This window comes from Sinocyclocheilus anshuiensis, unplaced genomic scaffold, assembly GCF_001515605.1.
Source record: "Sinocyclocheilus anshuiensis isolate Anshui unplaced genomic scaffold, SAMN03320099.WGS_v1.1 scaffold246, whole genome shotgun sequence".
Taxonomy (NCBI): Eukaryota; Metazoa; Chordata; class Actinopteri; order Cypriniformes; family Cyprinidae; genus Sinocyclocheilus; species Sinocyclocheilus anshuiensis.
The window spans coordinates 1,944,390-1,960,553 of record NW_015542356.1 but is presented as its reverse complement, the minus strand read 5'-3'; the positions used below and the strand labels follow the sequence as shown (position 1 = coordinate 1,960,553).

Sequence of the window (16,164 nt, the reverse complement as noted above, 5' to 3'; positions counted from 1 at the left end):
AATGATATCATCTTGGATGTGACATTTCATCTCGGATGTAATAAGCGACGTACGAAGAACGGGCCCCAGCTCTCCAGTGTGTTTGTGTTTACTCGCATCTGACCTCGACAGACTGAAGAGAAAAATTAACCGGAGAAGATTTCTATTTCAAAGAAGTCAGAGCCGCAGAGCGCACATACCTCGCCACGGACCAATGTTATTTAAAATGATTTTTCCAGAAAATTTGTGTTGCCAAGCTGTTTAAATCTCCAAAAACAAACTCCAAATGAACTTTGTTTTGATGAGATTTTATTGAAATGATGTCACTCCAATTTGTTTTTCAATTTGCTTGAAGTATATTGGGGACTCAACCAAGCAGCTTTCTGTTGGTCAACACAGTGAATCTTTGTGGATAACTGATGCGAAATCTGCAAATGGAAATCATTTGCCCTCACACAAAATTCCTGCTCGTGTGTATTACTATTGAAATAACTGGATTTTGCCCACAAAAATTCATTGAACAATGCTAAAAGTTGGCAAAAAAAAAAGTTGGCTAAAAGTTCTCTTGGCAGGTCTTCCAGCCAGTTCTATCAAACCTTTACAATTAATCCAGAATGCGGCAGCAAGATTAATTTTTAACTAGCCGAAAAGAATGCACATCACACCTCTGTTTATCATTTTGCACTGGCTACCAATAGCTGCTCGCATAAAATTCAAGGCATTAATGTTTGCCTACAAAACCACCACTGGCTCTGCACCCCTTTACCTAAATTCATTACTTCAGACTTATGTGCCCTCTAGAAGCTTGCGTTCTGCAAGTGAACGTCACTTTATTTTGCCATCCCATGGTCATCCCATGAATGACCTGCCCAACTCAGTCCGAGCAGCTGAGTCCTTAGCCATCTTCAAGAATCGGCTAAAAACACATCTCTTCCATCTTTATTTGACTCTCTAACTCTAGCACTCTGTATTATAATTCTATTCTTTATAAAAAAAAATGTAAAACAACTTGCCCCTTTTAGACTTGCACTCTATTTATTTACTAACTGCTTGTTTTCTTAAAAAAAATAAATAAATAACACTTGCTTCTCTAATCTTTTTGTATTCTATCTATTTGTTTTTTTTTTATTTATTATACAATTATAATTCTGACTTTCTGACTTCTGATTAACAAAAGCTTGCTCTATTCTTTTTCTATTCTATCCGTTTTCTTTTTATTATATGATTTAAAAAAAAAACTTACTACGTGTACTGCATTAAGCTAACTGAGACTTGTTATAGCACTTGGATATCATTGCTCTTTTGTTGATTTTGATTGCTTCCATTGTCCTCATTTGTAAGTCGCTATGGATAAAAGTGTCTGCTAAATGTGTAAATGTAAAAGTAAAAGCTACTTTACATTCAAATTGATTTTAAAAAGTGTACAGGTATTTCAGGTTGCTCCAGTTAATGCGCATGTGCAGTCCAGTGCGCATGTCTGCAGTAAAATGATGATTGGCTCTTTTATTTAGAAGGCGGAACTTATTCTGCTATATTGCATGTTGCAGTTTCTTAATAGAGCAAGTGAGGCAAAGCACACGCCCACCTGTAGAGATGCAAGTTAAAGGAAAAAATTAAAACCTAATTGAAAGAGAACAACTGCACACTCACTTAAGCATAGGCTATTTATTATCCAACGTTTCGGCTAGTAGCCTATGTCAAGGTAGTTGATGGTGCAGTTTCTCCCATTCATAGTAATATGGGTGAGCCATGTTGGTATATATTTGTTTCAATCTGTCTGTAAGTCTTTGATCTTACAGGAGACATATTACACAATCTCCATCTCCTACTGGATTGATGCATCAAATAATTTCTCATTTGCTTAAAGTCACTGACTAACTTTTCTTAACGGTGTTGTGTTGCTGGAGATGACCACATTGCGTTATCAGGGTCTTTCTATTTGAATTTGAAATAGTGATCCCTCTGCAGGGACCCCAATCCACAGTCCAGTTCGGCTCTATGCAAGTAATGCCTAAGAGTTCCACTTGCCCCGCTTTTCTGAGACCCTGCTTATGATGTCATCTTAGAAGGTAGCTGCCTAGGTAGACAGTTGATAAGAAGGAAGCTTACTAGCTTTTGGAACAGAGCCCAATGTTTATTCATGGAAAATAGCAAAACCTTTTACACATTTACATTCACAAGCCCATATTTAAGTTATGCATTAAATCATAAAGTTGAATAATATATTAATGTGTACTAGTAATGTAAGTTAACACTTTCTGTCTCTAGATGAATGGCCAGTGTAGCTGTTTTCAGAGCGTAGACATCCTGAAATCTCGGCCTGCTCACCTGGCAGCTTTCATCCATCATGTGGTCTCTCAGTTTGACCCTGCGCCGCTGGTGAGATCGATCACCCCCTTACCCACAAACCTGGAATTTCCAGGAATCTAACAAAATGTTTATAAATTACTTTCCATGTTCCATGAATCTCTCTTGCATGCTTATGGTTTGGTCTCAGACCAGATGAGTCACATCACTTGTTTCCCTTCTCGCTCCGCAGCTGTGCTACCTCTATGCTGAACTTTACAAACAGACCAGCTCCAAAGAGACACGACGAATCCTCATGGATACCTTCTTCATAGAAAAAACAGCTGTGAGGAACTTTAAAGCAGTCTCAGCTTGTTTAGATTGTGATAGATGATGTGGTTTCTGATTAAGTGTTGAATGTTTTTTTTTAACAGAGCTTGAAAGTAACAGTGCCCGAATCCATCATCGCTGACCTGGGTAAGTTCAAACCTCTAAATACTAGGGCTGTTATTTAAAAATAAAATAACAAAATATATTGGCTGAATAAAACAACAATTTAACTGTCTGATATTTAGTTTTTTATTTTTAAATTAATCTGTATTTGCTGATTTATTGGTAAATGAGAAAAACATCTGGTTATCGATAATGGTGCCTATACACTGTGCATCTCATTTTAGTGTAACTTTGCATGACTTTTATGCATGTGTTTGTGTGTGCATAGAACGGACTGCACACTCAATTAATGCAGAACGGAAGAGGCCGGAGCCCATCTCAGAGGACGTCCACCGGCAATATGTGCAGCAGCTGCAGGACACACTACTACCTGACATCCAGAAGAACCTAGAAGACTTCAGGTGAAATGCTCTCATCTAATACACACTCACAATGAGATAAAGACCCCAACACGCACTCTTCAACTCCAATGTACCAGCACAAGTGTCAGTCAAAACCTTCTCCTCCAGTAAGTTCACTTGTGTATTATTTGTATGTTTCAGGCACAAGCGCAGTATGGGTCTGACCCTGGCTGAAGCAGAGCTAGCCCGTCTGGATACAGAGCGAATGAGAGACCGTGTGGCTCTGGAAAAAGAGCGATCCTGTGCAGAGCACATTATCTCTAAGATAGAGGATGTACTGTAAGTGCACTTGTCCATGCTGACATGTATGTGAATATACTTTTAGATGATGCCATTTGTTCTCTTGATAGGTTTATTGTCCTCCTCTTTTTTGTTGTCTCTCCATGTATGGTAGTTGGTGCTCACACACTACAGATCACTACCATTTACATACCCATTTTATCATGTTTACAGAGCTCTTGTAGAATTTTTAAGATGTTCAGAATTCTATTAAAAAAAATGTCAATATGTCATATAGCTTTATGGGCTTTCATGGTTGTAATCATATGTCACTGATAGACAACACTTAATTGCTGTCCATGACTTTAAATCTTGCACTACTCCCCTAACTCAGGGTGTCCCACAGGGCTCTGTTCTCAGTCCTCTTCTTTTATATAAATATACATGTTTAAGGATTATGTAAATTTTGTAAGAGGTATATACTGTATATTTGCAAGGGACCAGTATGTAAACTGAGGTCTATATGCCTTCAGAAAGGTAACAGGTGACTCATAAATGTTCGCAAGAGGCTTTTTAGAAATATAAATTCATGCTAATATAATGCTGGGGTAAGTACTATACACACTTTTTTAATAAATAAATTGTTCCCAACTGACGAATTTAACAACTGAAAAAATAAAGTGGGGAAAAAAGAGGTAGGATTTACTTTTCTTAGCTGTGTTCACTTCCTTAAAGGAAAATGATGTAATTTTTACCAAATTTGTTGATGTATACCACATTACATTATTTTAAAACGGGTTATGGTAACAAGGTTTATGTATGACATATTGGCATCAGCTGACAGCCATTCATTGTTAGTCATTATTTAACAGGTTCCCATTTTACCCAAAGATTGACTAAGATTAAACCTAGACTAATATGATTGTATTGAGATTAAACTAATTATGATAACATATTTAGGTTTAATCCAAAATGGGTAAATATTACATGTTACACTATTCAAATGATAAGGAAAACACACTGGAAGTTGTGTGTCTCTCACACTTCAGTAAATTGCAACTTATGTTTTGTTTCAGATTGACGTCACAGGCCACAGAGGAAGATAAGTGGTAAGGGGAATTCTCATGTCCTCTCCCTCCATAAACGACATATTACATCACCCCATATTAACCCCTGAAACACTGTCCTGCTTTACAGATTGAAACTAAATCCAAGGTCACACAGAAATTGAGTATTTAGTAAAATGGCACAGTTTTACATTACTTTATAAAGTAGTAAAACAAAACCTTAAAGTGAAATGGTACATTTTAAAGGCAAAAACCAGCTACAAATCACACTAGCCCTGAAGTCTCCCTCCCAGTTTTTGCTGCAGTCTTGTGAGTGGTGTGTAGTTGCAGCATATGATCGGTCAGGAGCCCATATGGGCGGCAGCAGCAGGGACTGAGGCGTTGTGTGTCCTCCCAGATGGCATGCAAGAGAATGGAGCCTCATGAAGCCTCTGACAGGAGCTTGTGAGGGCTATTTCTGCTCTGGCACTGACTGTGGTTACGCATTGTACAAGTCATCTGTTTGGCTTGTAAGTATTTGTGAGAACAGCTTTGTAAGTTCTTCAGCTGGGGTCCTAGCTGTCAGAATAATTTTCTGCACACTGTAAAGTATTTCAGCATGGACTGAACTAAGCTCTTGCTCCCCCTCCTGGAAATGACAGATAATGACTTCTCAGAATAGTCAGTTTTAAACTACCATAGTGAAACTTAGTTTAAGTCTAAGGCTGGATTAGAAAAATGTTTCGTTTTGGCTGAATCATCAACACCTGGGTATATATACAGATGTAATAATGCAATTTGAATGCATTACTACTGTTCAAACTTAGGGATGTGAACAAATTCCAAGTATTTTTTTTCTCATACTGTCATTCTCTTTCACAGTAGCACCATGCAGTTTGTGATACTGTCGTATATGAAGCAGCTCGGCGTAAAAGTGAAGGAGTCTCGAGGGCTGGAGCACAAGCCCAAGCTAATGAATCTTTTTCCTAAAATAAAGGTACAAACTCTCAGAAAACTTCCTGACTCTGTCTCCAAATGACTCCATGAAACCAAAGAAACCTAACCATTGTCTCTGTGCTCCCTTAACAGAAAAGCATAAAGCCTGAGAAAGATGGAAGTGAGGAGAAATCAAAGAAAACACGATTTCCTAGTGTCTTTCCTCAGAGACGGCCGAGCAGGATTGACACTTCAGCAAGTAAGCTGATTTATTTCATTAACAGTTAAACCAGTGGTTCTCAACCTTTTTGATTCAAAGACCCCCACTGGCCAACAAAATTATTTAAAGGCCCTGCCCATATTGTCTAAGATAATTCCTCTTATATTTCTGCTGTAATGATAATGCTGCTTGTTTTCAAACTCTTTTGTTAACAGAAACTGGGAGTGTTGATGTATTAAATTAACCAAAAATTATTTTATGATTTCAGAAGCTACAAGATTATGATTTTATATGTTCTTTAATAAAAACAATTGTCTTGGGAGGGGGAAAAGAAATCTTGATTATTGTGTGTGTGTGTGTGTGTGTGTGTGTTTTTTTATAATTTAGTTTTTTGGGTTTTTATTGATATGCTTCTTTAAGTAATCTGGCCTTGAGAACCACTGGATTACAACACAGGTTTAGTTTTGTAGTTATGTAGACAGTAGCAGAAATGTCAGCTATTCATAAACGAGGTCGTTTACATATAGTCTTAAAGGTACAGTAGCAAAAAGAGAGGCCTGTTTAATTCTAGGATTTAGAGATGGTGAAATGGGGTTTAAAATGAATTAAATAATATTTCTCAAACCTAGAGGAATACTATTAGTGAATTTAAAATCGATAAAAATGAAGAGGGAAAAACTGGTTCATTTCTCAGAAAAAATGAATTTTTTTCCAGTTTCTGTTAGGGTGAAATCTGGCATAATTTAGTTCCTTGTGAAGCTCCTTGTGGGTTTATTTTACTTCCCTGTTTGTAACCATTTTATACAGACAACCACCCACTTGTAATCTCCTTTATTTTGAAGAGACAAATACCATTCAGGACTCAATGCAAAGTTTTTTTTCTACTGGCCCTGCCACAAAATAAAATAAATAAATAAAAATAATAAATTTCTTGTTTATTTTTTTTTAGTAAATAATGTTGTCACAACACCAAAATTTTAGATACCAGTGACATTTCACAATTCCCTTTTTCAGTTTCGATATCACAGCAAAAACTACTATCCTAACTATTATAAAGGTTAAACATTAGTGAATACAAGTAAACAGTCAGTAATAAAATAAGAAGAACAATCGAGTAAATAAAATTAAACAAATTAAACAAACAATGCTTTGAGTTTTTCAGGTAGGTCTAACACTAGTATGCAGAGGAAATAAATATTAAAGAAATTAAAGGGTTAATTCACCCAAAAATGAAAATTCTGTAATTAATTACTCACCCTCATGTCGTGTGCTCCGAAGATGATCGAAGGTCTTACGGGTTTGAAACGACATGAGGGTGAGTAATTAATGACACAATTTTCATTTTTGGGTGAACTAACCCTTTAAGTAAGGTAATCAATGTAAAATAATCACTGCTCTGTCCTCACTGAATTAAATTTTTTTCTCCCAATTTTATATGTGTGTTTGTATATAACAATAATTCCATCAACTGTCCTGAGGGTCTTTCACGCTGACCCAGGCAAACAGGCAGTCCTTATTGGCGAGCCCTGACACTGATGTTGTTCTCTCTTTCTCTTGCCCTGCAGTCAGCAGGGCTCTGGAGCCGAGGCAGCGTCAGACAAAGCCTCAGCTGCCGTTGGGCGCTGGAGAGCAGGCAGACGGGTCGTCTCCTCCCGTACGGAGCAGTCAGTCGAGTGAAGGCTCAGATGGCACCACTGCCCTGGTCACGTCACCCCCTTACAGTGCTCCAGCAGCACAGGGCACAGACAGCATCAACCGAGAGTCTGAGGCTGGTGAGAGACGCTTCACAGATCATTGTTGTCAAGTGTCTGTGCTTTTAAAAGTTTTCCTTCTCCAACTCTTTTTTGATATTTTTGGGGCTGTCAGTTGATTTAGATGGATGAGTAGTGCAAGATTTGAAGTCATGGACAGCAATTAAGTGTTGTCTATCAGTGAGATATGACTACAACCAAATTAATTACATTATATGCTAATTAATAATCAAACTGATCATTTAAATTTGAGTATTGGCTGAGAAACAGTTCAAACCAAATATTCAGATGTGTGCAGCGCATTTTATGGAGGACGACGACTGTTTCCTGGGAGAGTAGCCTACAATGCGTCTGTGCACAAAGGCTGTTTCTAGATTAATTACACATAGAGTGAAATATTTCAAGCCTTTATTTCTTGAAATTTTGATGATTATGGCTTACAGAAAATGAAAACCCAAAATTCAGTGTCTCAGAATCAGCTAATTACCTCAAAACACCTGCAAAACTAAGTATTGAGTGCATAGAAATTAACATACTTTTCAGAAGCCTGACATTTCTGTTTAAGATATACTTTTTTTTTATTGATCTTATGTAATATTCTAATTTTCTGAGACACTGAATTTTGGGTTTTCATTATCTGTAAGCCATAATCATCAAAATTTCAAGAAATAAAGGCTTGAAATATTTCACTCTGCGTAATGAATCTATGTAATATATGGGTTTCACTTTCTGAAATGAGTGACAAAAAATATGGACCTTTTTCATGATATTCTAATTTTTTGAGATGTACCTGTATGTGGAAAATAATGTGTTTTTTGAACCTTAAACCACGTAAACACATTTCATTACACCAAATACACAAAATAATGTTCTTTTTAGCAACGTCATATGACCCCTTTAACGTTTGCTAATACATTATTCAAATACAAAGTTAATATTTAATAGAACTGAGTAAACAACGAACAGTGAGTTGTATGTTTATTAACATTAACAAAGATGAATAAATACTATATTTAAATAAAAATAAATACTGAATTGACTAATGTTAACTAATGGGAACTTATTGTAAATCGTTACCTCGCTCTTTAATGTCTTTAATCTTTCTTTCCTTTTTTCCCCTCCACGGTCATTGTGCCCTCTCATAGTTATCCGCCCTTAATGATTACCCTTTCTGTCCTCTCCTTTGCATCATATTTCTACTTATTTCCCAGCAGCTGTATTACAAAAACTTAGAATCTTATTTCTTGACTCAAGTTTTGAAAAATGTCTAGTTCTAAGCGAAATTACCAAATAGGATAGGATTCTAATTTAAGATGTTTCTGTAATACAACCCCAGATGTGTTTTTAGATTATTATTATTTTTTTAGTTTTATAAGTTTGCTTTGTCTGAGCTCTGTCAGTGTTCTCCTGGTTATTGGGGTCAAGGCTTAAATCTGCTGTTTTACTTTTTTTTTTATTTTGCATTTTAATGGGAGATGGTCAGATTGTGCCCACATTTAGAGAGAGGGATATTTCTTACGTGTTTCAATGAGAGAGTTAATTCATTGTGTGCATAATTGTATTGTTTTTTTTTTTTGCTTCAACTTTAAACGTTCAAAGCCCAGCAAAGGCCAGATTCAAGTTGCTTTTCCTTATGAAGCTTCTTCTATTCAGCACTGATTTCAAAAGCTTTTCATTTTCTGACACACTGTCTCTCTCTGGCTGTGGACTTAGGTGGACTTCCCTCTTCTGCACTACCTAGACTGGGAGACGGTGTCGTCCCGGGAGATCTGCAGGACTCGTCCTCTTCAAACACTCACTTTGACTTCAGCCCCTGTACACTGGAGCATCTACAGGAGGAGGAAGCTGAGACAGACAAGTGAGTCAAGTGATCACCATCCAGGCTTATATTAATAAAATCACTTTTTCACACTGCACACAATCCAGATTTATCAAATCACATACTCCGTTATTATCTGGTATGTCCTCAGCAGGTAGTAGAACAATATAATTAGCATCCTGACTGAGGGTGTGTTCACACTTGTAGTTCGGTTAGTTTGGTTAATTTGGTCCAGACCAAAAAGGAAAATGATACATTTGGTCCTGGTCCGCTTAGCATTCACATTGGCATTTTTGACAGCGAACCTAAAAACAGCGAACCTAAAGGCATAGTGATACATTCACAACCTGATTGGTCGGCTTGAATGATGTATATATTGTGACGGAACTCACCGAACACCCCAAACAAAAGGTGAGTTAGACTTAAAGCGGTGCTGCGGGTGTATGATATCAAAGCACCCATTAACCGATCGGTCTGCTCAGCGCCGCTTTAAGTGGAACACACCTAATGCCGACTGCTGGACTAAGCGCGCTCATCCTTGCGTGTACATATAATTTTATTTTCACCACCTGCATACTCACAAGGAGCTCATAAAAGGCACTTTAACTCATCATTGCTCCACGTTTGCCCTCTGTTCATTTTGTTTTGGTTTTACACCGTGTCGTCAAATCATGTCGCATAGCGTCGCATCTTGTCATTACTTCCTGTTTTTGGTTCGTTTAGAAGTATTTGGTCCGCGTTGCGTTCATACATCATTCGAACCGCACCAGAGTTCGTTTGGAAGCGGACCGAGACCCATCTTTTCAGTGGTCTTGGTCCGCTTGTTTGGTGCGCACCAGGGTTCGGATGGCAGTGTTCACACATGCTCAAACGAACCACACTAACAGAGCAATCGCACCAGAGTTAATTTTAATCGAACCCAACATGACAAGTGTGAACGCACCCTGAGAATATAATCTGACATTTCATACTGACTGGATTTCTAAATATCACATTTTAATCTTAAAACCACATTTAGATATTGTTTTATGAGATCTTGTGCACCTTTTTGCTGTTCAGACTGCAAAACCTGAAACTGGTTTGAGTCTGAACTACACTACTATTCAAAAGTTTGGAGTCAGATTTTTTTTTATTCTAAAAGACACATTAAATTGATCAAAAGTGATAAAGACATTTATAATGTCACAGAATATTTCTATTTCAAATAAATGCTGTTCATTCCAACAGAAATGTCACAGTTTCCACAAAAATATTAAGCAGCACAACTGTTTTGAATATTGATAATAATAGTAATTATTTCTTGAGCAGCAAATCATTATATTAGAATGATTTTTGAAGGATCATGTGCCACTGAAGACTGGAGGAATGATGCTGAAAATTCAGCTTTTTTCATCACAAAAATTCAGCTTTGCCATATATAAAATATATTAAAACAGCAATTATTTTAAATCATAATAGTATTTTACAATCTTCCTGTTTTACTATATTTTTAAATAAATGGTAGTGTAAATAAGCCTAAAAATTGTCACTCCAAAAATGCTTTTACATTGGATTTGGATTTAAGACGAGCAGTCGCTGTCTCATAATTGGGCTGTTTTGAGTAAGAGCGGTCTCATCTGTCTCAGCAGCCACGATACAGGCCTCACGGCTATTTTTGTTCCTTAAGTCTCTGTAGTGACGATGCACATACAACATTTGAAACAAAGCTTTGCTCTGTGGTGCTCTGCTCTGTAAATGATCTTACTGGGACAGACAGAGAATGAAGCTTGTGCCTCATGACTTGGGGCTCTTGGGAAGACAAAGAGAGCGCTGACAACCTGCAGCGTTTGGGATGTTGGGATTCTTACTGCTGTAGGGTAATTGGAATGTGACTTACCTTACAGGACGCAGGACACCGGCACCCCCAGGCCTGACAGGAGGTGAGTGCTCTCTCTTTGGTGGTTGACCAGTGTGGGTTTTTCAGTGGTCGATGCTGATATCACTTCTTGGCCATTTCAGACAACAGTATAAGCATTAATGTGACAAAACACACATGTAATAAAACAGAAGAATTTTCAGTAGTGTTCTCAGTCTTTTGGATCCCATTGTGTAACAATACAAAATATAAGGTTGTGCTTGTAATACACAGAAAATACACACAAACATTTAACACTTACATAATTACCCCAGTAAGGTTGTATATACATATAATCTTTAAATGACAATATAATATAATAACATACAATAACATGTATTATGTAATAAATTTTAATATAACATTCAAAGTAATCTTTGGCTAATTTTTTATGAAAGTGGGAACCATGGGACAGCTCTGATAGAATTTAGTTTGTCTGACCTACTGTAAGGGGCATTTAGTGTGTTTTCCTTGCTAGGCCTCTAAGATTTCTCTATGTCTGTATAACCATATAAGGACTTTTTTGTTCATTTGTTAATAAAAAAAACTTGATGTAATTATGACAAATATATTACTATTTGTGTAGTAAAATCTACCTCTCAACATAATAATAATAATAATAATAATAATAATAATAACATTCATTAAAACAAGTTTTTATGGAATATTTTAATTAATAATATATTTTAATTTTTAAAAATGCATTTTATGCAGTTGATTGCATTTTAAGATTGATTAAACTGTTAAAGTTGGTAGATTACCAGTTTTTTTTTTTTTTACTATAAATTAGCATTAAATCATAGAACAGTAAAAATTACAGATATTGTAGGGCTCTATTGTTCAAAATATAATAAATTAATCATTTGTTAATGTTTTATGAATTTAAATGATTAGCCATGCGATTTGATGTGTTCTCATTGCGTTTGCTGTGTTTGTACAGCAGGATGGAGCCGCTGGGCTCTGGAGAGGTGCAGAGTGAAGATGATCAGTGTGCTGAGGTAGAGCTGGAGCCTCCTAACTGGCAGACGCTGGTGAGCAGAGATGTCCTGTCCACACTTACCCCTCAGGAAATCAAGAGACAGGAAGTCATCAACGGTAAGTGACAAGTGTGGTTCACCAGATGAGCAGTGGTTTGGGAAGTGTCTCCCTAAAGTAATCACAATTTCTTTTCTAATTTTAATTTTTCAGAAACTTAAATCAAGTTGCATGATATAGATGAACAATGAACACCAAATTGTCTTTTGTTCTTTATTAAATATCAGAAAATTTGTTACACAATTCAAGACATATGGATCTCTTAGGCTACATAGATCTCTCGCCATTAGTTTTTATGCTAGTAGTACAATTTATTTTTGATTTTGATTGAAACACTGTTTGTAACTGGACATCAATGTTTTTACCATTATTAATAACCATTATCAAAGTAACACAAGTAACCTTATATATTTTTGCATATATTATTAACCTTACATATATATTTAATTTTATAATAAAGTTGCATAATTTTTTTTTTTTCAACTGAAAATGTATTCCCTTATTTTACCCCAGGAAAAAAAATATTCTGGTTAGTCCCAGCACAAACTTGAGAAGCAGTGAACAAGTGCAAACCATCCTGTGTAACCACCACTCTCCTTCCTGTCATTGCTTTCACAGAGTTGTTCTACACAGAGAGAGCACACGTTCGAATGATGAAGGTCCTGGAGAATTTGTTTTACCAGCCGCTGATCCGAGAGGCCATCCTCCCTCCTGCAGACATCAAAAACATCTTCAGCAACCTTGAGGAGATCGTTCAGCTGCACAGTAAGTCTCGTAACGTCACAAACCCCCCAAATTCTTGAACACGTCTAAAGTAAAGATTCCTTCTAAATACTCTCTTCCTTCTCGTTTCACTTCAGTGTCTTTAACAGAACAAATGACTGCGGTTCGGAAGAAAAATGAGACGGCGCTCATTGACTCAATAGGAGATGATTTGCTTTCCTGGGTAGGAAACTGCAAATGTGCATTAAAGAAAATTTCCTGCTTGAAAATCCAGATTGTACTAGTCTAAGGTAGACAAGCTCACGAACATGGTAGCTGGTTTGTTGCTGTATCAAATTGATGTGATCTTCCAACTAAACCAGCTTGGACCAACTAATGACCATAAATGACTAGTTTTAGCCAGCTAGAAACCATCTAAATTCAGTTATTATTAGATTTTCTAGCAGGGATGTTTTAAACCTAAATTGTGTCTTTACCAACAGTTCAGTGGAGAAGAAGAGGCGAAGATCAAGAGAGCTGCGGGCACGTACTGCAGTAATCAGCCTTTCGCCCTGGAACTCATCAAGAGCAAACAGAAGAAAGACCAGCGCTTCAACTCCTTCATACAGGTCAGTGGCCTAATAGAGCAGTGGTTGCTTTCATAATTGTAAGTAACTCTACCTGATTTTAGTCGTGTGTGTGTGTTTTATCTGGCCATTCCAGATGGAAAATATAGTAAATGTAATTGCTATTATAAATGTAATATACTATAAATGTAAGTAAATGTATTTAATATGGAAGTGTTTATATTGCAGGAGGCAGAGAGTAACCGACATTGTCGCAGGCTACAGTTAAAGGACATTATTCCTGTGGAGACACAAAGACTCACAAAGTATCCCCTCCTGCTGGAGAACATCGCTAAATACACAGGTACAGCAATTTCTTCTTTTTTTTCAAAACTCAAATTACGCTTGTCACAATTGATCGCAAAAAATAATATTAGGCTTGTTGTTCAGTGTAACGTTAATACACATAAACCTTAAATAGGGGTGGGGGGAATTGGGTCTTCAGCGATTCTGAAAATTTCAGAATCAAATCTGAGCTTAGTTTTTTCTGCATATGCACGAGGGCGCTTGTATGCGATAGAGAGTCGTATTCTGCTTCCTTATACACAAGCACACACATAACATCGAATAAGTATCTAAATTTGCATAACGTTTCATGGTTGAAGCAAAACAGTGGCAGTCACAGGCTTCACTGCACAGGCTATTTGCTGTGAGAAATGTTTCACTCAGAGGTATTTCAGTTTTCGTCTTCGTACTGCTGTACAAACGCAGAATTTATGGCACTTCTAAATTGAATTATAAAAATGTTGCATATAGTCTTTTTTTTTTGGTGCACAAAAAGCATTCTTGTCGCTTCAGAAAATTACAGTTGAACCACTGGAGTAACATGGACTACTTCCATGATTTCACTACCTTTTCTGGGCCTTTGAAGTGAAAGTTGCTTAGGCTGTCAATGGGGGGACCGAAACCTCTCGGATTTCATTAAAAATATCTTCAGTGGTGTTCTGACTTCCGAGGATGAAAGGAAGTCTTAGGGGATTGGAACAACTTGAGGATGTATAATTAATGACAGAATTTTTATTTTGGGTGAACTATCCCTTTAAAGACAGGACGAAACATCTGATAGGTTAAAATAGTTCTGTGCATTAATGTGATTGTATAAAAGCTGTTTTGGTGCACAGTTAGTCTGTGATTTATATATAATTGACTTGTCTTTTGCCTGCAGAGGATCCTGAGGAGAGAAGTAAAGTGAAAAAGGCTGGCGAATGCTGTCGAAAGATTCTCACTCACGTCAACCAGGAGGTGAAGGAAGCCGAGAACAAACAGGTGTGTAAATAGTACCTGACCTCAAATCAGTGCTGAACTCAATCATTCTGAGCTGATCCCTGATCCTCTGCTGCCCCCAGAGGTTGGAGGACTACCAGAGACGACTGGACCTGTCCTCACTGAAGCAGAGCGAGAACCCCATGATCGCCGAGTTCAAGGTGAGACTTCATATTTAAATATTTGAAATCCATTTTAAAAACCTGTAACTGATAACCAGTGTTGCCAAGTCCACTGTTTTCCCGCGGAATTAGACTACTTTAACACTGTTGCCGCAGGTTGTTCTTAATGTCCACGGGTTGAAGCCACTCCAATAACATGATATTTAGCCCCTGGAATGTGAATTTTACCATGGAAACCCTGTCATAAAACATGCATTTTACCCCCTCGGAACGCGGGGGACCCTCATCGAAACGCGATTGGGCTAGGTTTGAGTAGCAATTGGTCGGGTTTTGTTGTGAAAACCTGGCAATTCATTATAAACAAAATTGATTTTACTCTCCATCTAGAACCTGGACTTGACTAAGAGGAAGATGGTGCATGAGGGACCGCTGTCCTGGAAGGTCAACAAAGATAAAACTATTGGTGGGTGTGGCTTGTCACGGAATTCACTGTAGACCAGACTCAAATTAGAAATGTCTTCTAGGGCCGACATCATGGAAAACATCAGGGCACAAATTAAATGCGGCAAAAGTGTATAATATGGCATCTTTAATGTTATTGTGAAATGTTTTCATATGATGTGTGTGTATTCAGAGCTGTACACATTGCTGCTGGAGGATATATTGGTGCTACTTCAAAGGCAAGATGAGAAGCTGATCTTAAAATGCCACAGTAAGAATCTGGCGGGCACTGCTGAGACCAAACACATCTTCAGCCCCATCATCAAACTCAGCACTGTGATGGTGCGCTCGGTTGCCACCGGTAAGTGTTGCTTTTAAAAACAGACAAGAAAAGTGGGTGAAATGTACATCAGACGTTTGTCAAAATGTGTAGAACAGGCATTTAATGGCTTCTTGATAAAGCATTTTCAAAAGTAAGTTGAACTAACATAATTGTCTGAATGTATTACAGACAACAGGTCATTCTTTGTGCTCTCTATGTCTGATAATGGAGCCCAGATCTATGAACTAATGGCTCAAACCGTATCTGAGCAAAAGACGTGAGTGCTGCATTTTTTTTTTACCCATAGTTCCATATTATATGCCATTTTAGAGTGTTCTTAAGTATCTGCTATTAAGAGCTCAAAATTTTCCTCAGTATGTTTAGCCTCTAAAAATTAATTAACAATGGATGATTTTTTTGTTTACCATTATCATTTTAGTTATTTGTTATTTATATAATAGTGTTATTTTTTGTTTAAAAAATATTATAGTATTTATTAATGTTTTGAATTTTATTTGTATTTATTCAGTTATAATTTTTGTTTTTTTTTCTTTTTTTGCATATTGCATATTATAATATAATTATAGTTATATAATTATATTATAATATAATAAAATTGAGGGTTCAATTTTTCAACTTATATATATAT

The 16,164-nt window shown here is 36.9% G+C and overlaps 1 protein-coding gene across 6 annotated transcripts in view; it reads left to right on the top strand.

Moving 5' to 3' along the window:
• Positions 1-16,164, top strand: part of arhgef12b (Rho guanine nucleotide exchange factor (GEF) 12b) — a 104,631-nt gene that overhangs the window by 83,087 nt on the left and 5,380 nt on the right. For 5 of the 6 annotated variants that reach the window (XM_016490558.1, XM_016490560.1, XM_016490556.1 and 2 more), the window contains 21 exons: positions 2,248-2,358; positions 2,519-2,611; positions 2,700-2,742; positions 2,987-3,119; positions 3,261-3,398; positions 4,415-4,447; positions 5,267-5,381; positions 5,474-5,579; positions 7,106-7,312; positions 9,005-9,149; positions 10,994-11,029; positions 11,945-12,099; positions 12,658-12,804; positions 12,900-12,985; positions 13,245-13,370; positions 13,557-13,671; positions 14,533-14,633; positions 14,714-14,791; positions 15,140-15,215; positions 15,387-15,554; positions 15,705-15,792. In XM_016490558.1, coding sequence (XP_016346044.1) covers positions 2,248-2,358; positions 2,519-2,611; positions 2,700-2,742; positions 2,987-3,119; positions 3,261-3,398; positions 4,415-4,447; positions 5,267-5,381; positions 5,474-5,579; positions 7,106-7,312; positions 9,005-9,149; positions 10,994-11,029; positions 11,945-12,099; positions 12,658-12,804; positions 12,900-12,985; positions 13,245-13,370; positions 13,557-13,671; positions 14,533-14,633; positions 14,714-14,791; positions 15,140-15,215; positions 15,387-15,554; positions 15,705-15,792 — 2,300 coding nt within the window. The remainder of the gene's footprint in view (positions 1-2,247; positions 2,359-2,518; positions 2,612-2,699; positions 2,743-2,986; positions 3,120-3,260; positions 3,399-4,414; positions 4,448-5,266; positions 5,382-5,473; positions 5,580-7,105; positions 7,313-9,004; positions 9,150-10,993; positions 11,030-11,944; positions 12,100-12,657; positions 12,805-12,899; positions 12,986-13,244; positions 13,371-13,556; positions 13,672-14,532; positions 14,634-14,713; positions 14,792-15,139; positions 15,216-15,386; positions 15,555-15,704; positions 15,793-16,164) is intronic. The other variant, XM_016490557.1, reaches the window with a different exon arrangement.